At 53.4% G+C, this 26,079-nt stretch overlaps 1 protein-coding gene across 2 annotated transcripts in view; it reads left to right on the top strand.

The window, feature by feature from the left end:
- The window catches only part of NDRG1 (N-myc downstream regulated 1), a 56,941-nt gene that overhangs the window by 8,927 nt on the left and 21,935 nt on the right, over positions 1–26,079 (top strand). Inside the window, exons 2-5 of one of the 2 annotated variants that reach the window (XM_058564969.1) lie at positions 3,841–3,921; positions 7,198–7,233; positions 21,167–21,272; positions 23,288–23,408. In XM_058564969.1, the coding sequence (XP_058420952.1) occupies positions 3,859–3,921; positions 7,198–7,233; positions 21,167–21,272; positions 23,288–23,408 (326 nt within the window). In that variant the 5' untranslated portion in view covers positions 3,841–3,858. The remainder of the gene's footprint in view (positions 1–3,840; positions 3,922–7,197; positions 7,234–21,166; positions 21,273–23,287; positions 23,409–26,079) is intronic. The other variant, XM_058564968.1, reaches the window with a different exon arrangement.

The following is a 26,079-nucleotide window of genomic DNA, read 5'->3' as shown; positions in this document are numbered from 1 at the left end:
GCATATGCACACTAGATTGAATAAGAATTGGATCTAACAGACAGTCTCGGGGTTTATACCAGGAGCTGCCCTACGTCAGTGGTTCCCAACCTGGGGCGATTTTGCCCCCTAGGCGACATTTGGCAACGTCCCCAGACATTTTTGGTTCGCACAACCGGAGGTGTGTGCTACCAGCATCTAGAGGGCCTGGGCCCCGGGTGCTACTAAGCCTTGTACGATGCGAGGGCAGCCTCCACAAGAAAGAACCATCCACCCCATGTGGGTGGTGTCGAGGTGGAGGACCTGTGCCCTGCCCTCCAGGAGAGCTTTAGCACAGGGCCTGATGGGTGAGTGGGTGCCGTGGACCCCAGGGGGGCACCCGGCCCCATGGAACTGTGACCTCCGTGGGGCAGGGCTGGGTCTGTTTATTCATGGTCACATCCCCGACTTGACACATAGTAGGGCCTCATCAACAGAACTATGGCTGATAACTTTCTCATTTCGCCCAGTGCTGGGCACATGAGAACTTGGTGCAGAAAGCAGCCTCCGAATAAACCACTGTTTCAGCAGCACCTCCTGGACCTCATACAGTCTTCAAGGGCAGGACTGGCGGCATGGGGGGTGGAGGGCAGAGAGTAGGGAGCGGGAGGATGAGGGGCTGCTGGGGGCTCTCAGGCCCTTTTCTTTGGCTGCATGCAAAGCAAGTCAGCTTTTTCTTCATGTTTTGGGTTTTTTTTGTAAATCTGTTTTTCTGTATTGAACTTCCTTATAAGATTTCCTTTAGACAAACAGCTTCTGAAACAAAAGTTTGCAAAGTTCATTGGGTGAGGCAACAGACAGGGTATGGTCTGGCCCTCAACTGGCCTAAGTTGGCAGAACTGGGCTGAGAGCAGCCAGCTGTCTTCCTGTCCACTGCGGGCTGACCACCAGCAGCTGGGGGGTGAGGTGGGGGCTCAAGGTGCGGAGAGCACCCTGTGCAGCCTCAGTCTGGGCAGCCTTGGTGGGACAGTGACCTGGACACAGGTCTTATTCAGGCCAGGACATTTGCATTTATTAACTGCTGGCTGCCACAGCCCCCGCTCCCCCCGGCTCCCCCAGGGACAAATAGTACAGAAGCTTCCTCTGCTTATCCAGTCTCCCTGCAGACTTTGGCATCCCGGGAGGTTACTGGATGCATCTTGGTCTAGACCAGGGTTTCTCGGCCTTGCATTGTTGACCTCTGGGGCCAGATAATTCTGCTGTGGGGCTGTCCTGTGCACTGTGGGATGATTAGCAGCATCCCTGGCCTCTACCCACTAGACACCAATAGCATCTTCCAGTCATGATGATCCAAAATGTCTCCAGACCTTGCCAAATGTCCCCTGGGGGGCAGAATCACCAAATGTCCCTTGGGGGGCAGAATCACCCCTTGTTTAGATAAACACCGTGCTAGTTCTCTGAGCCTCCCCACGTCCCTGAGCACACGAGGGGCTGGGTTCCATAAGGCCCTTCCAGCTCCAAAAGCAGCGATTCTCAAATACTTGATATTTAAGAGACTCGCTTGTTTTCAACCCACTGCCTCATGTGGTCCGGGAAGCTGAACTGTAGGAAGGAAAAGAAGGTGTGGGGTAAAGAGGTTTCACCAGAAGCATGTTTAGGAAACTGTGAAGCCTGGAATCGAACTCTTCTCTGTTCTGAAGAAGAGTGAGGGAGCCGGGGGAGGCTGACATCCTAATGTGACCACAGCGTCTGGAAACCAAGGAGAACTGACCCCACCGGGCTGAACTACAGTATATGCTTAGGTCCTTATAAATGTAGACTTGTTTTCAAGGCATTTCAGTCTTGCGGTTTAGCAATCATTGAAGAGTGAATTTAAATACAGGCATTGCCATTAAGCTGCATAAAACTGTTCCTCTGTTCAGCAAGCAAGTTGTGGTCCGACTCTGCACCTGGCATAATGCTAGGAGCTCGCATTATAGGGAAGGGCACAAGACAGGTAGGCGACCTGTCCTGGGGAGCCCACAGGTGGGGCTGAAGGAGGCTTGCCTTCAAGGGGTTAGTGAGGACCCCGACTTCACCCCTGGGTTCTAAAGGAGCCCCTGTGAAATGTGAAGTCCTTTCACTCAGCTTGAAACTTGGCATTGCCAGAGCCCTGGGCTTCTGGAAGGCTCCCTAGGCTGTGTAGGCGAGGTGTCCCACGGCCCAGGGTCTTGGGATCACAAACATGCTGAATTAGCAAGGCCAACAGACCTAGGCTTTTCATGCCTCCTGCCTCCAAGCTGGCAGCTGCCCAGGAATGCTCACAAATATAAAACCGACTTTGTTTTCAGGATGTTCTGGAACATAGACTCCAAAGGCTGCATAAAGGCATTCTTGTGGAGCTGGTTATCTACTGGGGAAAATCGTGCTGGGGCCCCACCCAGACCAGAGCATCCCAGGGGACCTGCCCACAGAATGCCATGTGTTTGCACGGGGGTGGATGCCGACTGGCCGGCTCCGTTGCCTGCTGACCTCTGGGAGGTGTTTCACAAAGAAGATTCTTGTGGGTTCCGGGAGCTGGTCTTCAGAGGAGCCCTGGGCTGGAATGTCAGAGGCTTGGGCGGCTGTCTCTGGTCGTTACATCTGTGGGGCATTGGGCAGCTCGGGGCCAGGCTCCCCCTCAGAAAGTAGTGGTGTGAGGGCCTCAGTCAGGCTGGTTGTCACCAAGTTTCCCCATTCAGAAGGTCTGGGTCCGTGACCTGTGAGTACCTAGACTCTTCTGTCTGTCACTCACTCCGCCTCCCTGACCTCTTCTGCCTCTGCCTGCGGTACTGAACCCTGATTCTGGGCTCTGCGTGCCTCCTCCACGCTGGTGGGCACTTCATTCTTCTAGGTTGACAATCAATCCATGAGAAGAAATGTTTACACCTCCCGCGCCCAGATTAAGCTCCCAGAAGTGTGCTCAGTACATGTCACCACCCAGCCTCACGCCCCAGGGTGTGGATTGTGGCGACATGCTACTATCCCAGACTCTGCTCCAGGCTGGCTCTGCGGCCCTCGTCTCCTGGTCCTTCTGCACTGCCCCTGTCGGAGCGAAGGCCTCTCCCACCTGTGCTCTCCCCGCCCCCCTGCTCTCCCCCTTCGCCTCCCATCCTCCGCTCCCACCACCCCCCTTGCTCTCCCAGCCCTTGCTCTCCCCCCGACCCTCTGTTCTCCCACCCGCTCCTCTCCCTGCTCTCCTCCACCCTGCTTTGGCTTATAAAGTGCTTTTTGCCTTGAAAGTTCTTTTTCTTCCAAAATCCTACTGAGTGTTCAGTCATGTCAGACCCCTTGGCTTGAGGTTTTCCCTGCCCCCCACCCCTCTCCCCGGCAGCGTGTAGCAGAGAGCCCTGCACAGAGGTGGACGTGCGGGTGTCTGTGTGGCCACCTCTCCGTTGGGGCTAGTTTGAGGAGGAAGGAGGATGAAGCTTGTGCCATGCCTGCACATGGTGGCTTCCTGTGACCTTCTGTCCCCTGTTGGCCGTCAACCTAGGGCTGCCTGACTTTGGGATCAGCGATGCGGGTCTCCTTCTGAAAGGCACTGAGAAGCGTCCTGGCTGTGGTGGGTGGGCGGGCCTGGACTCGACTTGAGAACCTGGTTTTGAGGGTCCATCCATCCGTTTCATGGGGAAGGTGGTTGCGTCTGTGATCCTCAGTTTCCCGTCCCAGGAGATCTGCCCCGGCCCCCAGGGGCAAGAGTAGGATGGGGCCGTGGGCGGGAGGGGCCTTATAACCTGTAATGTGCGGTGCCGGACTAGGAGCTGCTGAGAGAGTGAAGGCGCATTCCCGGGCCTCGGGTTTGCTTCCTCAGGGACATATCTCTCAGCAGGAAGTGCTGATCTCCTGGTCTTTGTTCCTTCACAGGCAGGTGACAGCAGGGACATGTCTCGAGAGCTGCAAGACGTGGACCTCGCCGAGGTGAAGCCTTTGGTGGAGAAAGGGGAGGTGAGTGGAGATGCTCCTGGCTACCCCCCATCACGTGCACACTCATACATGGGCACACGTGTGTGCACAATATGAACACACGTGTCCACGCGCACACCCACCCACGTGTCCACACACGCACACACACAGGCACGTGTCCACTGCTTTCTTATTTCCGCAGGTCACCTTGTCTGGGAATGCAAAGGGACAGAGGTGCCAGTTTAAGTCTCACCTTGCCCACTAAGTGCGATGGCACTGTGGGTGGAGCCCCTTGCCCACCTCTCTGGGCTTCTCTGCCCACCTCACTGATCTCATGGTAAAGTAAGAGCATTGAACCAGAGCTCCTCCAAGCACCCCCTGCTTCTGACATCCTGGGTTCTAGAACATGCAACATGAAGCGCAGTTGCCCCGGTCTGTGTCTACCCCACAGCTCAGAGGTTAAGGCCACATACCCTGGGGCCAGACGGCCTGGGTTCAGATCCTGGCTATGACACTTTGCATGCACCTTGTGTCCACTGGCAAATCCTTCAACCTCTTCATGCTCCAGTTCCCCAACTTCAAAACAGTGAGGCTAGGGCTTGCGTCATGGGGCCGGGTGAGGATGGAGCGGGTTACTTCATACGGCGCAGTTAGAACCTTGTCTGGCCCGGAGGACGTGAGCAATGCACAGGAGCTCTTGTTGCTACAATTATTGTCATCTTTTTGGTCAAAGCTTTCATGTCAACGAGGCCTCCCTGTTGGAAACAGAAGCCCCTGCCCTGCAGCCTGGGTTGGCATGATCTGAGCTGGACCAGTCATTCTCACAATGGATGTAAAAAGCCTTTACATCTGCAGAGTTGACGGTGTATTTTTAAACTATGTTCGCCTCCCAGTTCTCCCTAAGCCGCATCTCTGCCTGTGATGATACATCTTTTTAAAAATATAAAGCTCGGGCTCAAAAGTGGAGTTACTCTAAGGTCAACTAAATGCTTTCAAAAATAATAATTAACACGCACGAGCCGCATCCTGCATGCCTGTCTTTGGGCCAACCATATTTCATCGGTTATCCCGTGCTAACCAACAGGATAAGACTGGGATTGGGTAGATACCAGGTTCTGTGATTGTTCCCATTTTATAGAAGAAGCTGAGTCTCAGGGAAGTTAATTTGTCCTCAGTCACATAGTTACCAAGTGTGGGGCGTGGAGCCAAACCCAGGCCAGCTGCCTTTGGTGAATGGACTGTTCATTTAATTCCCTTATGACTCTGCACAGGGCTGCTCTGTTTTAGGTCCATCATTTCCTGGACTTTTCATTATGAATGTGCGAGGCAACTATCTCTATTCCCATGTTACAGATACAGAAACTTGGTTCCAGCGGGAAGGGAATTGCCCAAGTTCTTTCGGAGAAGTGGCACAACTAGGATTAGAAGCCAGGCCCGGGGAGCTGCAGAATGGGTGTTTATCATTCTACACTAGGGATCTGCAAATGTTTTCTGTGAAGAGCCAAATAGTAAAATCTTAGGTTTTGTGGGCCATATAGTCAGTTGCAACTACTCAGCTTTGCAGTTACAGCATCAAAGCAGCCATAGACGATATGTAAGCGAATGGGCTCGTGTTCCAATAAAACTTTATTTACAAAAACAAGTGGAGGGCCGTAGTTTGCCAACCCATACTATTTGCTATGCGTTCTCCAAATCCATTTCCTCTTCAGTCTGAGTCTATGACATAGCCTTAACAAACAAACAGACAGAAAACCCCTAGGTAATACAAACACCTACCAACATAGTCTTATCCCCCCCTTTTTAAAAACCATATGAAATAGTATACTACACTTTGCTTTATTCATTTAACAACATATCTTGGAGACCTTTCCAGCATCACTCCATAGAGCACCTGCTTGTCTCTTTCCAGTTTCACAGTGTTCCACCTATTTTTTTTGACCAGTGCCCTCTGTGTGTGGACGCTGGAGTCTTTCCCACCTTTTGCCGCTACCAGCGGTGCTGTGGGGGATCTGGACGCTGATTGGACCTTGTGTGTATGTCATTTCATACCTATACAGGTGCAGCTCTGGGAGAAATTCTCAGAGGTGGTATCTCTGGGTCCAAGAACACAGTATTTATATATTTCTGGCAGCCTACTGGTATCCTTGGAAAATTTTATCTCTGAAACAAACCTCTAAGAGGTTGTCAACTCGAGGGTATGTGTCAGTCTATCTCTAAGTGGATATTTACCTTTTCTTTCAAGGTTTAGAAGGAAGTAAGCCTTCTAATTCCTTTGATTGACTTGGCAAAGTGTTTTTTGTTAGGCTTGCTGTTGGGAAGTTCTTCCTGATGTCTATTCTCAATCTGGATGGCCATTGTACTCTTGTGGCTATTTTGAAGGTTGGGGTTGTGCAGAATGGCTTTTCTGCTCCCTCCTGCCAACACGCGTGCGCGCGCGTGCGCGCGCACACACACACGCACACACACACACAGGAGGTGTCATGTCACCTTTGCTTCCACCTGGATTTACCAGACGTCCTGACGTTCTCAACCCCAGCCCAGGGGTGTGAAGCTATTTTAGTCCAGCACCAGGGCGTCTGCTCCCTTCCACTTCCTTCGCCTCTTCTGCATTCCGCTCTGCTGAGCTGTCTTCTTTCCTGGTGGTTGGTGATGGGTCTGACTGGGGCTCAGTTTTCAGAGGGTATTTGGACTCCCTCTCTGTGCTCGGAGGAAAACATGCCAGCCACATCTCTTGGAAGCGTTGGCCAAGTGTGCCACAGCTCCTCCTCTGAGTCATGCTTTCACTGCTCCTCAGGGGACAAGAACCCTTTTCCTGTCTTCCTGGGCCTGTCCTGCCACTGACAGCTCTGGTGAAAGGTAGAATTTGGGCTGGAAACTCAGAATTGTTGGATTGAGGGAAATGCTTCCAGGTCTCTGCTCTCTTCTTCCACCCATGAGAGATCAGATTTTAATCCAGATGATGGGCAGCCATGTGGTCAGGTTTGAGTTTTAAAAGTGCAATACATAGATGGAGACAGGCAGACCACTTAATAGGCAATTACAGTCCTGTATCTGTCAAGCTTGTGGTCAGCTTAGACCTTCAGGTCTTTTTTCACCAAGGCTGTAGTCAAAAAGGAATCCAGCTAATGTGTCTGCTTTTCTGCTGGACTGCTATTCTTGGAGATGAAAAGAAAACTCTCTCTTTGTAAGGAGTTAGGGAGGCCCCACAGAGGAGGGAGTAGATATAGACTCAGGGCTTGGAAAGGACCATGCGTTCCAACATTATTTCTCTGCCCGAGGAGACTGATAAAACTGACCATCTCTCTTGTCTCTCCACAGACCATCACCAGCCTCCTGCAAGAGTTTGATGTTCAGGCAAGTAGAGGATGTGGCTTCCCTTCCCCCCTCCCTACTCTGACTTCTCTCTTGCTCTCTTCCTTCCACTGATCTGAAGTAGATCATTGTTCAGACATTGGGGACAAGGGGAGAGAAGAAAGCTAGTTCTCCACGCTCAGCTCCTTCCCAGATAGGAGATGGTTTGAGTTCTGGCCGAGCAAGCAAGAGCCAGTCTCTCCCTGTGAAAGCAGGATGGAGTCAGCCCTCTTTGACCCTGCAGAGCTGGGCAGAGCTGTGGGGCATGTGCAGGGGGAAATGGTGAGACGTTGGTGGGCTTGGGACCCTTGATGGGAGGGAACGGAAGCAAAGGCTTGCTGTTCTCAGCTCTGCCTGGGAAAGTGAAACCAGCCTTCTCTGTGGTTTACTGGCTCCCTCCCTGCTCGGGGTTGGCATGAGGGTGAGGCTGGTGTGTCTGGAGGTTTGTCCAAGAACAGACTTTCAGGAGAGCGGGCTGCCCTCTCTTGGCCGAGGGGCAGGTCAGAACCTCAGGAACTGTAAATCCTTGACTCATTATCCCAAAGCTTGCATGGGCCCCACGCTGTGCTGGGCCTTAGGGGTGGGGCAGGAAGCCTGAGCACAGCGGTGGCTTGCGGTCTTTCTTCCCAGAGAAGAGGAGCAAATACAGGCCAGATGCAGGCCGATGTGCTCACCTGGACCTCTGCCTGCACATCACACGGGTATCCCCGGCTTCCGGCCCATTCTGAGCTCTGCATCTTCATCATCTATCTGCCCCTGTCCCCCTAAACAGCTCCACTCTTCCTCCTGAATCTTGTCTTTCAATGGTTGGCCCACCATCCATCCGGAGGCTGGGAATCTTGGCATTGTCTTTGGGAGGAAGGGGAGAAAGTGGAAGAAGGGTTGGAACGTTGGCTGGTGCGGGATGGTGGAGGCCTTGAACACCACACGCAAGGTGCGTGGGCCTTAGCGTAGTTAAGCGTCATCCTGGGTGTGCCAGGCTGTGCCTGGAGCCCGCCTGACCTCAGGGGCGCTGTGGAACCTCTGGGGTGTGTCCAAGGGCTTGGTTTCTCTCTGGCCGTTTGTTCTTCTCTGAGGCCAGCACATCCCCGCTGCGTTACATCGACTTGTTCAGAGCACACTTAATAAGTGACACTGTGCCCCAGGCCCTGGACACCCAGACGGGCGTGTGGCACCTTCACTCTGCAGTTGACACCCTGCTAAACCCTAACAGCCCTATGAACTGAGGATCGTTGTCTCCATTCTCAAAGCTGAGGAAACTAAGGCTCAAAGAGATGAAGCGTGCTGGCATGGCACACGGCTAGCATGGTGCCCTGTGGGATTGACCATAAAACCCTGCTTTGACCACCTGTTAGAACGGTCTACATGGGCCTAGAGTGGGAGGCCTGAGCATAGGGTTAGCGGCCACCGAGTGCTGTTAAGACAGGCACTGGCTTGGCTTGAGAGTGGCACCATGAGCTGGCATGTGACATTACCAGCCCTAGGGAGACCCTTCCAGCCTGGGGCCCTCAGGCCTCCCCATTGTCAGGGGGCATCTGGGGCCGTCAGCTGGGACAGGGGTTTTTGATTAAAAGCAGCTGAGCAGAGAGATGCCCTCTCATCCACCAGGAGCATCTCTCTGATGCATCAGCCCTGGGTTTACAGCGTCTCGGCACCCCAGCCTCTCGGTGTGTCTGCCGTCCATGAGTTAAGACCAGGGCTGGCGTCTCCCCATTTTACCGATGAAGAAACTGAGCCGCCCAGACAGTGAAACTTGCCAGTCAGGCCCCGGCTGAGACATCGTGGCATCCTGAAAAAAACATCTTTTGCTTTCCTTTTGTGAGTCAGCCCCAGGCAGATTTAATTCTAGCTGACCCTTTCAAGGGGTGTGCCCTCCAGCAAGTTACTTAGTTTTCTGAGCCTCTGTTATTCTCCATCTTTAAAACTAACACCACAGTAAGGATTAATGCTTCCAAGCACTTTCTGTGTGCCAGGCACAGTTCTAAGCCTGCTGCGTGTAATTTAATTTGTTTAATGAAATGCACTCATTTAATCTTCACAAGAGCCTTGGGTAGACAGTTCTGGTATCATCCTTTTACAGAGGAGCAGTGCCTCCAGGTCCCAAAGCCAGGGAGGTGTGGGGCTAGGGTGCCCACCCACCCAGAGGGCACTGAGACTCCTCCTCCACCCTCCCCCACCCCTGCTGCCCCCCAGCTTCCAGATCTTCCCCTCACCTCCCCAGTGATAACTCAAACACCATGTTGTTCACTCAGTGCTTCCTGCTCGAGAAGCAAAGACCATGCTCTGCAAGAATGCAGGGCACAGCATGGATGGATGGGTGGAAGTGGCCCTTAAGCTCCCGGGGCCGGGGACCCCTGAGCCACAGCTTCTCCCTGCACATGTCCCTAGGGGTGAGAGGAAATGAGGTCAGCCCTCCTCCTCTGGAGTCCCTGGGGTGGGAGTGTCACAGGGGGCTCCCAGCTGAGCCCGCAGCCCTATTAGAGCTGGAAGCAGGGCCGCCTGGCTGACTCAGCTCTCCCTTGTGCGTAGGAACAGAAGAAGGACCTAGGATAGGTGGGGCGGCTCTCTGGGGCCTAAGACTGAGCCAGGAAGGCAGTTATGAGTTCCCAGGCTCCGGGACAACGGCTAGTCACTCACCCCCACCCGTCACCCACTGCGTCTGGTTCATATGTCCCACTGTGACTCAGACCATCAGCTCCTGTGCCTACAAGGCCGTGAAAGGATGGGGGGACCTGAAGCTGTCATTTCGTTGGCTGCATCAGCACTGAGAACATTGGTCTTGATCTTCAAGGAGCTCACAGTCTTGTGGTGGCCTCCAGTTCCACTTTCTTGTACTTGTTTAAGAAGAAGAGAGTCAGAGTTTCAAAGTCACTTGCCTGAGGTCACCCTGCAGCATGGGGGAGGTGCGCCAGACCCCGGGCCTTCCCTCTCCCAGCTCTGGGGCTTCCCCTTCTGCCCGCGCCTGATGGGGTCCGTTCACTGGTGCTTCCTGCGTGCTGGACGCTGTGCTCAGGGCTTTCCTGCCGATATTTCATTTAACGCCTCAACAGTAGCATAAGCAGAGGTGCCGTTATCCTCGTTGTTCAGATGGGGAAACTGAGGCCAGCGTGGTGGGACTGGGAGTCACACCCAGGTCTGGCTGCCCGGAAGGAAGCCCGAGCTCTTACTGTGCTGTTCACCGGCTGTGCTCTCTGCCTCTCCTGACGCCGGGCCAGCGCTCCAGCCCTCTCGCCTCTCTGTCGCAGGACACTGCGCACGTGGGAGGTTCTTTGGGGAAGTGGGAGGTGAGTGGATTATCGCCAGGGGTCCCAGGTTTATGTTGTCCACCCTCATCTTACAGCCACAAAACTGGAGGACAGAGAAGGAGGGGAAGTCATTTGTCCAGGCTGCACGGTGCGGGTCGCGAGGACTTCTGACGTCCGATCTCGTTTGAGTCATTTTCCACCCTCATGAGGACAGGGAGATGGGTCACAGGGCAGTTCGAGCTGTGAGAAAGACAGCAGCTGTGGCGGCCGGGGCCCTCGTTATTCGATTGGTTCTGAGGGCTGTAAAGCTGGGAAGTGGCCGCCCCCGGGGCATCTGATCCCTCTGGGCTGGGCGAGGCCACGGTAGGAGACACGGAACCTACTTTCTCTGTCAGTCTGTTGTGTCTGCCCCCAGGAAGCGGCCAATCAGCTCTGTGGTTTCGTCTTCCGGTGGCAATGTGGTGATGTGCAGCCTCCGGGTCAAGGCCACAGACCCACCCAGACTCGGCATCTGCCATTCGAGAGCCAGGTTTGCCGTTTCCTTGCTCTTTGGCTTGGCCCCGAGCACGTCACTTCACCTCCCTGCAGCCTCAGTTTCCCTCTCCGTGAAATGGGGAAAGTGGCTCCAGCCTGTTTAAGTAACAGTGTAGAGAGGACAATGACAGGGGGCCCTGATGTGATGTTTCCCAGTCAGTGTTGGGTCAATAACACACCCTGTCTGCTAACTCTCTTCTGAGATCTTTTTCCTCTTTTTTTTTTTTTGTGGTGAAATGCACACAACGTAAAAAAAATCTTCACCATGTTTTAAGTGTACACTTCAGTGGCATTCAGTACATTCATAGTGTCGTGCAACCATCCCCACCATGCATCTCCAGAACCCTTTTCATCTTGCAAGACTGAAGCTTCCCCATTAAAGACTAACTAACTCCCCGTTGTCTCCTCCCCCAGCCTGTGGCAACCGCCGTGCCTCTCTGACTATGAATTTGCCTACGTGCCGCCTGTATGTGGAATCATACCGTGTTTGTCTTTTTTGTGACGGGCTTATTTCACTTAGCGTAATGTCTTCGATGTTCACCCATGTTGTAACGTGTCAGAATTTCCTTTTAAGACTGAATAATATCCTATTGTATGTGTAGACCACATTTTGTTTTTCCATTCATCTGTCTGTGGACACTTTGGTTGCTTCCACGTTTTGGCTGTTGTGAATAATGCTACTGTGAACATGAGTGTACACATATCTATTCGGGACTCTTCTGGGTCCATACTCAGAAGTGGAATTGTTGGATGGTATGATTATTGTAGAGTTTCAAAATCTTGGTTATTGATTTGGAGAAATCTAGAGAGCATAGTTGATTTGTTCCCTGCAAAGACAATTCCTTTCTTTTGTGTCTCTCTTGCTGGTCTGTGAAGCTGTTCTGTGTTTTTGCCCCAGGGCACAGGTAGATGGTAGGGCAGAGAACAGGGCCTCCGGCCCCACCTCCTGGCCCAGGCTGACTTGAAGGTTGCCCAGGCTGGGGTGGGCGAGGGCGCTGCACCCTCGGGACATCAGCAAAGTGGGGACCTGAAGACCACAAAGGGAGGCCTCGGCGAGGGGCTGGGGGAGGCAGGAGAAGGTTTACCAGCATCTGCACCAGCCTGGGCTGAACCCTCTCCCTTAATCCCCACATCTGTCCTGTGAGATGGGGTCATTTTTCCCATTGTGCGTTCCTTTATTCCTGTAACAAATGCCACTCTGTGCCTGGCATTGTCTCAGGTGCTGGGGACGGTGGGGAGCGTAACAGGCTGTGATCCCTGTTTGTAGGAACTGGAATTCCAGACGAATAGCTCAGCAGCTCAGCACTGTTGGACACTCAGCGTGCGCCGGGCATCATTCTGAGCATGTCACACATTTTGCTCATGGAGTGCTCACAGCAATCCCTCTCCGCATTTTACAGATGGAGAATCTGACGCGCAGAGAGGTTAAGTAATTTGCCTAAAGTCGCAGGGCAGGAAAGGAGTAGGGCTGGGGTTGGAACTCAAGGGCTGTGCTTCCAGATAAACATGACAATTCCAGCTGCTGTAGGGGCTTTGAAGACAGTGTAGCGCAGGCTGATGTGGTGGGTGCTGTCTGAGGCTGAGGGGTCACAGAAGGCTTTTGGAGGAGGTGACATTGAACCGAGACCTCAATGATAGATGGAGCCAGCCATGTGACCAGATTAGGGATTGATCATTCCATGCAGAGGCAACAGCACATGCACAGGCCCCTCCGGCTTGGCCTCTGAGCCTTCCAAGGACGAAGTGAGCGCCCCCTGTAGGCTGTTGGTGAGCTCCAGCTTAGCCATGAAGCACAGCATTTGAGCTGAACCCGAGTGCTGAATGACGCTTTGTCGAGGTTGTTTCCCAAAAGATCTTTGTATCAAACTGCATTAATTTGGGTTTGGCTCTCAGATCTAGTTGACTCATGATGTTTATGAAGGTTTCCCCCAAATTTCCAGCAGCCTCCAAAATCGTGGGTGTGGGTTGCTGTAGGATTTCCTTTGGAAGATGCAGTGCAATGTGGTGACTAATGTTCTCTGGGCCCTGACGAGCCTCTGCTCGTAGGGCTGAGGGCAGCGAATGACAGAACCTTGGTCAAGGGACTCGCCAGCATGCCCTGACCCCGGGATTCGCACGGGGGCTCTGGCAAAGTGACAGTCTCTTGTCTGCTGTGGACTCGTGTCCTCTGATGAGCCAGGGCAGGGCCCAGGGCTTCCCATGCTCTCCTGCTGAATCTTGTGGGACTTGTACCATCATCCCTACTTTACAGGTGGAGAAACTGAGGCTCTCCCATGGTCAGCAGCTGGGAACAGGCCCCATTGAACCCAACTCTGTCCGGCCCTGACTGGTTCTCTCCACCATGATGTGTTGCTGCAATGCTAACCCTGGAAGGGCCAATCTAGTCCTTATGGACTGGATTCCAGTTCATCTTTGTAATGTCTATCAAAAAAAGTCCGGTCAGGCAGATAATCTGAACAATACTTTGGTGGGCCGATGTTTAACCCATTGAGCGTGAGCTGATGTAGGACTTGAGTCCGTGTGCCTTCAAGGAACCCACTTTCATCTACTCATTGAGTTGGTCCTTACTGCTTATTGGAGTGGGCCCCGTCTGGGCAACTCTTTGGGAGTCAATTTAAAGAGTCCAAGCCGCCTCATCGTGTGTGTCCCAACGCAGCCACTATTATTTCTTGAAAAGTATTTGGTGCTTCAGCATTTTGACTAACTCAGGCAGACTCTGTCTTCCTTTCCCAAAGTAGTCAAGAATATGTACATTTTATTTATGAATCAAAACACACGCCGCAGCCCAGAGCTCAGCAGTGGAAGCAGCTGGAGGGGTCTGCGCCCGAGCTGTTGGGCGGCCTGTCTTAGGAGAGAGCTCAGCCGCCAGAGCAGGTGGCATCGTGGCCTTCTCTCTCCCTGGCTGACATCACCTTAGGGCGGACAGTTGGTTTTGGCTTGGGAGATGTTTTAGGGCAAATTGATCAGGCCCTGGCATGTGAGGTTCTGCCAGCTGCTCTGGGGACACTGTTTTGTCCCCCTTGGAGAGGCTGGAGCCCTCGGAGCACGGGGCTGGGTGGGCTGCTGGCCTGAGGTGCCGTGGCTGCAGGAAGGACACAGTTTGATCTGGCTTTGCAGAGAAAGTTCTGGCATCAGGTTCTAGGCAATTGTGTTTGCAAATTTGATGGGTGGAGTAGGTGGGAGTATTTTGGGTTCTGGCTTGTTTTCTTTGGCTAGAATTCTAGAATCCAGGAATATCAGAGCTGGCAGATGCTTTATGATCCAGCCCTTCCCCTCCTGCTCCAGGTGGGGAGGCTTTGTGGAAGGCCTCTGAGGGGAGGGGAGGGAGGGAGTGAATATTCGAACGCCCACTCATTGTCTCAGGGCTTCGAGGTGGGGAGTGTCACCTTCCTTTACAGGTGAGAGATGATTTGGGGGATGTTAAGAAACTTGCCAAAGGATACTATCGAGATAGTCTTAAATTTGGGCCCATCTGACTCTTAAATATGTAACGATCGATCGTGGGAGTCGTGATAGCTGAAGGCTCTTGAGCACTGACCATAGGCCAGAAGCTGGGCTGACTTCTTATCCCTCCTCATCTCACTTAATCCTCACGGCGCCCGGTTAAGAGAGGTGTCGTCACCATCCTCATTTTATAGTTGAAGAGACAAGGCCCAGAGGTTGTCCCAGGGTCACTCATTGATGAGATAGATGACAAAGCCTGACTCCATCCCCATGTCCAGAGCCAAAGTCCATATAACTGGTGAGGGGGAGGGGGTGACAGAGTTGAGTCCACCACCATCTCTCTCAGCTCCCAGGAGTAACTGGGTAACTGGGTACCTTCCTTTGGCCCCAGATCGCCTCTCCTGTTGGATTTGCTGTTTCTAATTCCTTCTACCTGGATCTTTAGTTATTCAGAGGGTTTGATTTGATTTGGTTTCCACGGGAATCCGTGTTCCTGTGCTCCCCAGGCCTCTCTGGGCAATGAGCTGATGTTAACCTCAGGGCCGAGGAGGGGGTGGAAGGGGGGGGCAGGAGGGCTGGTGGACAGGGTCTCCTGAGGTCTGGCGCCTGCTCACTCTGGAGCCCCCAGTCTGGCAGAGCTGGGCCCAGGGGACATCTGATCCCTCTGTGTGTGTGTGTGTGTGTGTGTGTGTGTGTGTGTGTGTGTGTGTGTGTTGTCTATGTGTGTGTTGGAGGAGGGAGCTGATGTTTTTCCCTTCTCTTGGAAGCAGATCAGCTCACGGTGAAAATGGAAACGGCGACCTTTTACTAAATTCTTTCTTTCCACAAAGTTGCTTCTTGTTTTCCTGTCCCCTGACTGAAAGTGGGCAGAATTCAGAGGCTTGGAAATCCTCAACCCGCCGTTTCCCATCCCTGCCAGCCCCCGGCCCTGCTTCCTAGTGAAGCATTGAGACTTGGAGAAACCCTGAGTGACAGATGGCAGCAGTGTTCATCTGGGTCAATGCGAAGGGAGGCTCTGCGTCTTCCACCATCCTCTGTGGGTTTCCTAGGAACGCCCCGCTGGTGGAGGGGGAGAGGAGGGCCTCGCCCCGCCAGCACCCCGTGGTGGGGCTCCGATCCCATCCCCAGGTCTGTCCAGCCCAGGCCGGCAGGCTGACCTAGTGTAGAGGCCCGTCTCCTGGCGTTGCAGAACGGGAGCCGTGGACAGAAGCAGGGTCACATCAGCTCTGTCTTTGCTGCCGTTGTGACCTTGGCCAGTTGCCTGAACTCCCCGGGGCTTAGTTGTCTAATCTGTAAAACTGGGAGGAGCATCATTGTCCCCCGGGGTGTTGTGAAATGAGATAATCACAGCATGGGACTCAGCCCTCTGGCCTGGTCTGGCCTCCCTTCTCTGCTCTGGGGATGGCCGTGCTCTTCTCTTCCTCTTTTCCCTAATCCAGGGAGGACATTCCTCCTGATTCGTCCTTGCCTGGAGAATTGCCGTCTTCGGTGTGGTTCCAGCTTCACGCTGTCTCCCCAGGCTGCTGCCCTTCTGCCCACAGCACCCCGCTTCCTGACTCCCTAACTTCTTTTCTGTTTCTTGATGTCATGACAACATTTAAGAAACCTGAGAAATGGAGGGAGAAGCCACAGGTCCAGCTTGCCCTCTTTGAGGGCTTGTCATCTTCCGGATGGCCCAGTGCCTCCTGCAACCCTGGGGCTTGGAGGCCCAAGGGCGTCTCCAGCATCTTAACTCTGCTCCCATCACGTGTGTCCCTTGGGTGTCAGGCTTCAGCCCAGAGGCTGGGTTTTTCCATCTGTGAAATGGCCGCCCTGATAGCCAGGGGCCAGACTTAGCTCTATAATGTTTGCTTAATAAGGGGACTATTGTCCTTGCATACTCTTGTGTTCCTCCCACACAGGCACCCTCCCCGGTCATCCTTCATTCTTTATGTGCTCCTTACTTAATGGAAAGGATAAGATCAATGACATGGCCGTGCCCACCCCTCCCCGACTTGGGCACAGGAGGTGAACCAGGAAGACGGGGGAGGGGTGCGTTAGTTCACAGAAAGCTGATGGTGGGACAAGCCTCTGGCCTTTTCCCTTGAGCCTCTGTTCTCATGATTTGCCCTTCTTGCCTCAGCAAGACTAATGCTGCGTCCGATTAGCCAGAATCAGCTTTCTTTGCCTGTTGTTCCTTAGGGAGCCCCGCTCTTGGGCCTTGCCTTGACCTAGGCTTGCTAGACCGAGGGGAGGGGTAAGCGTGTCAGCGTCTTAGTCCAGAGTGTTCAGCTCCTCCCGCCGGGCATGCCAGGCAGGCGGATTATAGAGGATGTGGCAGCAGCTGCTGTCAGAGCTCCCCTGATCATCCAACCAGTTGACTTAAGCTATGGGGCTGGCCCTTGTGGCTTTCCAATAATTGTCTCTGGGACAGGCCTCCATAACAACCGGCATGGAGAGAAACACTGCAATTTGCAAGACACTTCCCAGTTCCTACCACGTTTTAGTCCGGGGAGCAGCTCCATGAGCAGGTGGGTTTGTTACTGACCTCGGTTTACAGCTGAGGGAAGGAATTCTTTTAGAAGTCTGGTAGCTTGGCCAAGGGCGCGTGGTGGGTGTATCATTAGGTTTAATATCACTCAGCAAACAGTGCCCTAAACAAGGAAATGTTTGCTATTCTTACTAACCTAGAAGGCCTAGTACAGCAAGCTATGAGTGTCACCCAGTCTCAGACTCCTTCCCGCTTCCTGCTCTGTCATCCTGAGCATGTGGCGTTTGTCCTCATGCTCGTAAAGTGGTTGCTGAATCCCCGAGCATCTCATCTGTGTTCCAGGTAGTAAGCAGGTGGAAGGGTGAAAGGGAAAACTCAAAAGGCCAAGTATGACCCTTTAAAAAATTCTCCTCAAAGCTCCAGCAAGTTCTGCTGACATCTCGTTGGCCAGAACTGAGTCTTCTGACCACCCTTGGCTACAAGGGAGATGAGGAAGGGGAGAATTGTATCAGACACATTGCTGTGAATTCTGTCATAAAGAAGGGAGCTACAGATGTTTGGGAGGCCGACCACCATGGTCTGCCATAGTTCGTAAAGCTCCCGAGCCAGCACTGGCAGCCAAAGAGATGAAGTCTTTGAGGAGTACTTAGTGGTAGGTGCTGTTTTCACCACTTGCCAGCATACGGGGGTGTAGACTGTGTAAATCTCTAAGTGCATCCTCCAGGCCAGACCGTGTCTACGGCAGAGCCGGCCTTTCCCTCTGGGGGTTGGGGAGACAGCATTGTGGTAGGTAGTACCAAGAGGAGAGCAAGGGACCGCGTGTCATGTACAATGGGTGACAGGCAGGGTCCCCCTGGAAAGTGACGTTTGTGCTGAGGCCTTTCCAAATCTGACACCCCTGTCGCATGTTCCTGCAGTCTAGGGACGGGTGCACGTTGTAAGAGGATGGGAGGGGGCCGGCCCGGTGGCGTAGCGATTAAGTGCGCACACTCCGCTACAGCGGCCCGGGGTTCGGATCCCAGGCACGCACCCACGAACTGCTTGTCAAGCCATGCTGTGGCGGCGTCCCATATAAAGTGGAGGAAGATTGGGATTGGATGGTAGCTCAGGGCTGATCTTCCTCACAAAAAAACAAAAAAAAGAAGAAGAGGATGGGAGGAGCCAATAGCATTTCCCTATTCTATATGCCAGTGTGTCCCAGGACGTGCCCCCTGATTGCTGGTCGTTGGAGATGCTGGGGAGATAAAAAGCAATCTACAGTCGTAGCAGTGGGGCACCTGACTTACTGCATTCCTCTTTAGTGAGTCGCAGTACATGTTACATATTAAAGGTCTCCTTTCATCATGTGACACCTGGCACAGAGTATAAAACAGACGTTAGAGAGCACAGGCTTTGGACTTAGTCTCATGTTCAGATCTTGCTGCGCCATTCCGGCTGTGTGACCTTGGGCAAATTACTTGCCCTCTCTCTGCCTTGGTCTCCTCACCTGTAAAATGTGGGCAGAGGGTACTCAGTGGGGTTATTGTGTGGATTCGATGACAGAACACTTGTAAAATGCTCAGGGCAGGGCCTGCGGTAAGATAGGATGGCTGATAGAATGATTACTGCCACCATTCTGCCATCCCCGCTACACCAGAGGAGGGGAGAGGAAACTCCTGAGTGAGCCTCCCTTACGTGGCCCTCCTCTGTGAGCAGGGCCCTCTGAGACCGGGCTCTGAACTGTGGATGAGCTGAGGATGGAGATCTGGCTGGTGGAGGAGTTGTGTGAGGGTTTCCAGCCACCCTCCTAGCCAGAGGGGACCCCTGACGAGCCCCAGGACAGGGGGCTTCCCCTCTCAGGCCAGAGGATACGAAGTGCACCAGGCAGCTCTGATGTTCTGGGTTCCTGGGTGCCCTCTCTTTGGAGGAACAGAGGACGTGGGGTGGGTTCCTCCCTCCAGGACACTGGGTGATTCCTCGCCACAGGACAGAAGGACAGAATGTTCCTTTGGGACTGAAGAGGACACACACATATGTCTGTGAGTGTTTTAATCCCTCCATCCAATCTCAGGCGCAGTCTTCTTGGTTTTGGCCAATGGAGAGAGGGCACCAGGGAACCGTGTGTGTGTGTGTGTGTGTGTGTGTGTGTGTGTGATGCATGCATGTGTGACTTAAAGGACAGGACTCAGGCACAGGGAAGATCACCGTTGCCCCTCCTCCTCCCTGGGTGCTGGAGGGCACAGAACTTAGAGGAGGACTGATGGGGCTCACACCAGAAAGACCAGCAGATGGGGGTCCCAATCCTGATTCTGCCATTACAAGCTATGTGCTCTGGGGAAGTCACCTCAATTTCTTCATCTTCAAAATGGGATTGATAGACTCGCTGACTCTCAGTGGGCGCTTAGCGAATCTTCCCCCTCACCTAAGCTCACCCACGTCTAGGAGACAGCCCCACGCCTGCTCCCCTTCACCATGTCACTTCCGCTTTCTGAGACTGGGTTCTTTGTCCTTCCAAATGAGGCCAGCCGTGGCAACTGCTGCTTTTACCCTGCAGGCCGAGCTTCAGGGTAGCAGTGAGGCAGCGGGCCGCAGTCACGGCACTTCTGTGGTGTCTTGTGAGGGTGAAGCATTGGTGCTCCGTGAGGCTCATGCCCATCCGGAAAGATTTCACACCAATCCTGGGAATTTTACAGGGAGGGAGCTTGCCGAGAATCCTACAGCCAACTAAGGGGCTAAATGGAGTCTGGATCCAAAATAGTTAATGCCTTTGTAGAGAAGTTATGTTGACCATGATCCTGCAAGTCTCAGGTCTTCTCCAGCAGGTCCTGAGCCCCTACTGCGAGCAGGTGGCTGTGCCAGGGCCTGCAGATCTGGCGGTAAATGGGGCAGAGGCAGCCCCTTCCTTCTAGGACAGATTCAGTTCTGGTCCCACAGCTGTCTAATTTTAAGGCCTCCGAAGAGATGAGTCAACATCTGTTACCCGTCCCCACCCCTGGGAGCTGCTGGGAACATCTTTGGTGGCAGCCGGGGCTGGATGTCCCATAGCTGCCGCTACGGTCGTGCCCAGGCGCCTCATTAAACCCGCTGCCACCACATACTGAGAATCCCCTTTCCTCCCAGCGCTGTGGGTCCCGCCACAGGTTGTCTCCTCTACTGAGGGGCCCAGGGTGAGGCAGCTTGTTCCTGTCTGGCAGGTGGGAAGCGGGGGGCTCCAAGGGGTTGGGGAAGGGCAGAGTTTGAATTTGAACCTTGATGTCCCAGGCTGGTGGGGACACTGCCTGGCCTGGCCTATTTTTAGAGGGCGCCGTGTGTGTCAGCTGGGGAGACAATAGAGAATGTGGCCCCCACAATGGGCCATTGTTCCCACAGTGGCTTCAGGGCCAGGGCTGGGCCCAGCGGATGATTTGTGGCCTCCACTGGGGGCCGGGCCATTGCTCTATGGTCTGTGGATTTTTCCAGTGCTTGCATAGACAGGAGCAAAATGTCAGGCACCGAGGGGAGGAAAGAGAGGGCCAGGGAGATGGGTGGCCTTTGGGTTCCGGGGACTCATTTTGTTGGGGTGATAAAGCACATGGCCCAGGAGGACCCCTGTGCTGGGGGTGGGCCTGGACACTAACGGGGAGCCAGGTCCCCTCCGTACAGTGCCCTGTTTACACCCGTCGCCATCCCTGGTAAGCACTCACACTTCCCTGAATGCTTCCATCGCCCCATTTCCCAGAGGCACAGTGGCGGCCCCGGAGATGCGCCTCTTGGTGACCCAGCCTCAGACTTGCTTGCTTCAGGGGTCTTCAAAGAGAGGGCCAGGAAGCTTCTGCCTCACTCTGCCTGGGATGGGGGAGGGAGCCGGTTCTGTGCTGTCTGTGCACAGACACTGTGCTTTCCTGCTCTGGAGACAGAGCCTGAGAATTGGGGTATGTTTCTTTCTTGATTTTTGAGCCAAGTTCCTCAGACTGACAACCACTGACCACAAAGTGTAGGGGGCCTACCCTCATCTCTCTCCTACCCCGGCCCGCAGCCCCTGTCATGGGTTAAATCCTCTCTCTTGATTGAGCTCTCCTTCCCCTTCCCTCGCTGCCTCTTGGACTGGTTTCACTGGCCAGAGGTCTACCACCCACAGCCCAGTGCCCTTGTGACCAAATGAGAAGTGAGCTCGGAGCTTCCTCAAAACACAGTTGGAAACACCAGGGCATCTGCAGCCCGTAATTACAGCCACATCAATGCTGCAGGTCCCGCGTGACACCCTCTGTCTGCTCTGTTTCCTCAGGAGCAGGACATCGAGACATTGCATGGCTCCATCCACGTCACGCTGTGTGGGACGCCCAAGGGGAACCGGCCTGTCATCCTCACATACCACGACATCGGCATGAACCGTAAGTTCTGAGCAGCTGCGTTTCGTTGGTGAGCCGTTCCTGCGAGAGTGTGGGAGGAGGACAGCTAGGAAGGGCTGGTGGTGGGGACTCAGCTGTTTCTCTTTTATTGAGACTTCCTGAAGCTGTTCTGGGAAGAACTCTCGTCACAGACTGAAAGAGTGTGGAATGCACTGCAGTGGGGCATGAGTTGTCTGTGTGCCTGGAGATGCTGGGAATTCAGAGAGCCCTCCACTCACTGACTGTGTGACCGTGGCTTCTTTTAATTAATGTATACAGTGGTTTTCAGTATTTTCACAGAGTTGTGCAACCATCGGCACAATGGATTTTAAAGCCTTTTTATTACTCTGAAAAGAAATCCTATCCTTTCATCTATCACCCCCCAATCTCCCATGTTCCCCGGCTCCTGGCAACCACGTCTACTTCCTGCCTCTAAGGATCTGCCTATTCTGGACATTTTGTATAAATGGAATCACACAATATGTGGTCTTTGGTGACTGGCTGCTTTCATAATGTTTTCACGGTTCTTCCACGTTGTAGCATCTATCAGCACTTCAGTCTCTTGTGCTGGATGACGTTCCATTGTATGGACGTGCCACATTTTGTCTATCCATTCTTCAGTTGATGGACGTTAGGATTGCTTCCACTTTTCGGCTATTCTGATATAATGCTGCTATGAACATTTAGACTTGGAATTTTTAAGATTACCAGGAAGTGTTTCCATATGTGGCTTCCCCATTTTTCACAGATGGGAATGAATAAGATCTACGTGATGTTACACAGAATAGGAGTGAATCTCGGTGATGATCTAGAAGGTACTTCTAGGCCTTCCTGGTCCAGTAATCTGAGTAAACTTGAGTATTGCCAGCCAGATGCTTGCTGGGTTTTTGATTGGCAGACTGCCTGATTTACATTTTTTTCCTGCAGCTTGTTAATACCGTGAGGCTGGGTATGGTGTCAGTTACTGAAAACCATTTCTCTCCTTCACTCTTCGTTCTTTTATCTCACGTCCTCCCCTGTATGTCCCCCTAGTATCCATTCTGTACCAGATCCCATGCTGGTACACATCACCTTATTTCCCTGGACACTGACGAGGAAATTGAACTGCATAAGGTAGTGTTACTCCCCCATTTTAGAGAAGCTCGTTGTTAGTCATAGTAAGCCAACTGCTGTCAAGAAGACCCAAGACTTCTGTGGCTTAACTCAATACATGTTTATTTCTCCCTCTTAAACAACCCAGTGGGCATTCTGTGGGACACCTTCCACGTGGAGGTTAGGGACCCAGGCTCCTTCCAGCTGTGGCTCTGCCATCCCCTGGGGCCTCCAAGGTTTCTGCTGCTCCCTCTACATCTGGCAGGTAGATGACAGAAGAGAGAAACCTAGAGGATTGGGTGGCAGGTGTTAGGAGGAAATGGCGAGCATCACATGCTATTGGCCATGCAAGGGATTCTGGGAAATGTAGTCCAACTATGTGCCCAGGAAGACAAGGGAAATAGTTTGGTGACCAGCTGGCCATCTTTGCCCCCAGCCCTCAGCAATTAGGCGACTCACCCAAGGCCATATAAGTGGGAAGGTCCGTGCTTCATCTGCCGTGCTCCTTCTTGTTTGGAAATCGTGTGCACCGTGGCCAGTCTCCCCGATGTGAGGGCTTAGGAGACCCAGAGAGAGAGAGCATCAGTGCAGCAACCCACCCTGCACGAGGGCTATCGCAGCCATGACTGATGGGGAAGCAGCAGACGCCAGAATGGGAGTCCTTCCCAGCGCCAGCTGCAAGTGAAAGGTGCACGGAGTTTAGACCATCCCCACCTCCATACCCTCTCCTTTGCCCCGTGACTTGTTTATGCCTTTTATCCCCAGAGGGCAGTGGGACAGGGGACGAAAAGTAGGCGTTCTTTCCTGTAAGTTCTTTCCCTCTACTCAATAGCAGTGCAACAAACAAAATGAATATGCTTTGCCACCGAGCAACCTGCTTTATTCTCTCCTTACTCTTCCTCTTCTCTCCCCTGCCCGTTCTCCAGACAAAACCTGCTACAACCCGCTCTTCAACTCCGAGGACATGCAGGAGATCACGCAGCACTTTGCCGTCTGCCACGTGGACGCCCCTGGCCAGCAGGACGGCGCCGCCTCCTTCCCAGTGGGGTAAGAGGAGGGCGCCTGGTGCCCAGGAGGGGGACAGGAAAGCCTGGCGGGTGGAAATGGGTGGGGAGGGAGGCGTTAGCCTGGCTTTTAATGTTTCTCATTGTGTTGGAGGTATATAACCTAAAATTTAGCATTTTAACCATTTTTAAGTGTACGGTTTGGTGGCATTAAGTACATTCACTTTGTTAGTGTACCCATCACCGCCATCCATCTCTAGGACTTTTTCATCATCCTAAACTGAAACTCTGTCCCCATTAAACACTAACTCCCCATTCCCCATCGTCCCCCGTACCACCCAGCTAGGGCAGCTTTTTAATAGGTGTGCACCCTGGGCAGGACTAAAGTGGGAGAGGGCCTGGACAAGACTACATAGTTAGGAGAAAGATCCAGAAAATTAGGAAGAAAAAGAGAGGAAATAGTATTGATGAAGTACTTATTCAGGCCAGGCTTAGTAATTTTTATTTACAAACGTCATTTGCAGTTGATCCTTAGGGCTGGTAAATGTGGTGGTTAGCTCCATTTTCTAGATGAAGAAACTGAGGCGTGGAGGGGTTAACTCCCTTGCTCAAGGCTGCACAGCGAGTTTAACTGGGGGAGTTGGGGTTTGAGCCCAGTCTGCCGACTCTCTTATTCTCTCTGGAACATCAGGCTGCCTTGTTCCAGGTTGTTCACACTGCCCGCCCCTCCCCAGCGTGCGCCCTGCGTGGCCTTTCAGCTCTCATTGTGAGGCCGAGGACAAGCTTGCTGATTGCACGGGACAGTCAGTGTCACATGGCGGGGGCAGACCCCTCTGAGATGCCCCCCGACCCGTGCTGTGATGAAACCAGGTCAAGAGCAGGTCTTGGGGTTAAAGTTTCCCAGAAGGGGCCTTCTTGGTGTTCACCAAGAGATCTCCTTTTTTATTAGTCTTCTGAATTATCGTTAATAATTAACCTTTATCAGAGAAGAAGGGAAGGGCCACCCAGCCAGATGGGGCCTAGACCACAAATTAAAAGCTGCTTAATACGGCGGGATGTGGTTAACTGTTAACCAGCAGATTAAGCCAGAGATCTGTCAGTAGATCCATCTGTGGTCAGAGCAACTGTTGGAAAGACTTGGGATAACCCAGTGGCTCTTAGCTCCCCCGGGGCGGGGGTGGGGCGGTGGTTAAAAAAATCTTCTGAAGCCTGGGCCCCACCCCCAGGAATTTTTATTCAGGTGACCTGGAGGCCAGGTGCAGGGTTTTTGTTCCCCCAGGATACTAGGTGTGGCTGGTGGAACCCCTGTCTGGAGGGGACTTGGCTCCTTTCTGCCTCCTGTAGTTGGGGGTCCCCTATGCCCTCGAGGGGGCACTCCCTCCATCTTGAGGCTGAGACTGCAGAGCAGCGATGTGGACCCCTGCCTGGGTTCCTCCCAGCTCTGGAGTCAGCTTCCTGCACACAGGGGCTTTGTGAGGAGAATCCTGTTGCCTCCTGGCTGTGGACCCACCCCTGAGAGCAGCGAGGAAAGAAGCCCCAGGAGTTAAGCAGCTTCCCCAGTGTCACCCTTTGGGGGCTGCTGGTTCCAAACCGAGCCGAGGCCGTCTCAGGGGAAAATGGCTCCGTTTAGTTGTCGCCTCACCAGCCAGAGTCTCTCTGGCTCTTTCCAGAGCTTTTGTACATGCTGGTTCCCCTGCCTAGAGTGTGTCTCCTACACTCTTCACTCATCAGGCCCATCTTCAATGTCACTTCTTCCAGGAAGCCCTCCCTGACCACTTGATCAGAACAGGTCTCCCTGTTCCATCTTCCTCTCTCAACACCTTCACCTCCCACCTAGTCACCTTTGTCATTAGTTACAGTCACTCACTTTGGTTGACTCGCTGGTGGGCTCCTGTATTGGACCATGTCTACTGTGCTCACGTGGTCTCCTCATGGCCTCACCAGGAGCCTGGCTGTAAGGACCAATCACTGTTTTTGTTGAAGGAATTCCTTCATGCTGTTCTGATGCCTCCTCCCCGCGATCGTCGTCATGAAATGCCCTCTAGTCAGTGTCATTGCTGCTCCGCCAACGTCCCAGACCATCCGTTGGTCTTGTGACGCGTCTTGACGGCTCTTCCAGGGCCCTGCCCAGAGGATCATGGGACGGTCGGAGGAGCCCGCGCCTAAGGCAGCGTGCCTTGGGGACGTGTTTTCGATGCAAAGGGCCAGGCTCCCTGGTGACAGTCTAGGTCTTGGTGAAAGGGCCAATTCTTCAAGTTCCTCCTGGGAAGACGGCAAAGAAAACGTGGGGACTCTGGCTAGGGTTGTCGGCAGCTGGGAGGGCAGGGGCCCTTGGCCTCCTTTCTGGAAATTCCAGGGAGGTGAGCACACTTGCTTCTGAGGAGGCAGAGGGAACAGCATGTGCAAAGGCCAAGAGGAGAGTGAGCCTAGAAACGGTAGATGATCTGGAAGGAGAAACCTGGGTTCGGAGAGGTGCGGTGGGCAGGGTTGTTCTTGGCCGAGAAGAAGGAGCCAGCCTGGGAAGTGGCTCCGTCTAGGGCCAGGGGTTGGCGACTGTACACCCATTGGAAAGGTAGGCACAGTGGGGAGAGGAAACCCCTTCGGGCCCTGCTCAGGAGTTGGTGGTAGGAGACTGTGTTGTTTCCTGCACCCTGCAAAGGGGAGGCCCCCACGTGAATGCACAGACCCGGGGCAGAACATGGGCCTTGAAATCC

Source organism: Diceros bicornis, chromosome 21 (genome assembly GCF_020826845.1).
Source record: "Diceros bicornis minor isolate mBicDic1 chromosome 21, mDicBic1.mat.cur, whole genome shotgun sequence".
In the NCBI taxonomy this organism is placed as follows: domain Eukaryota; kingdom Metazoa; phylum Chordata; class Mammalia; order Perissodactyla; family Rhinocerotidae; genus Diceros; species Diceros bicornis.
Note: the sequence above shows the minus strand (reverse complement) of the source record. Positions and strands in the feature narration are given on the sequence as shown.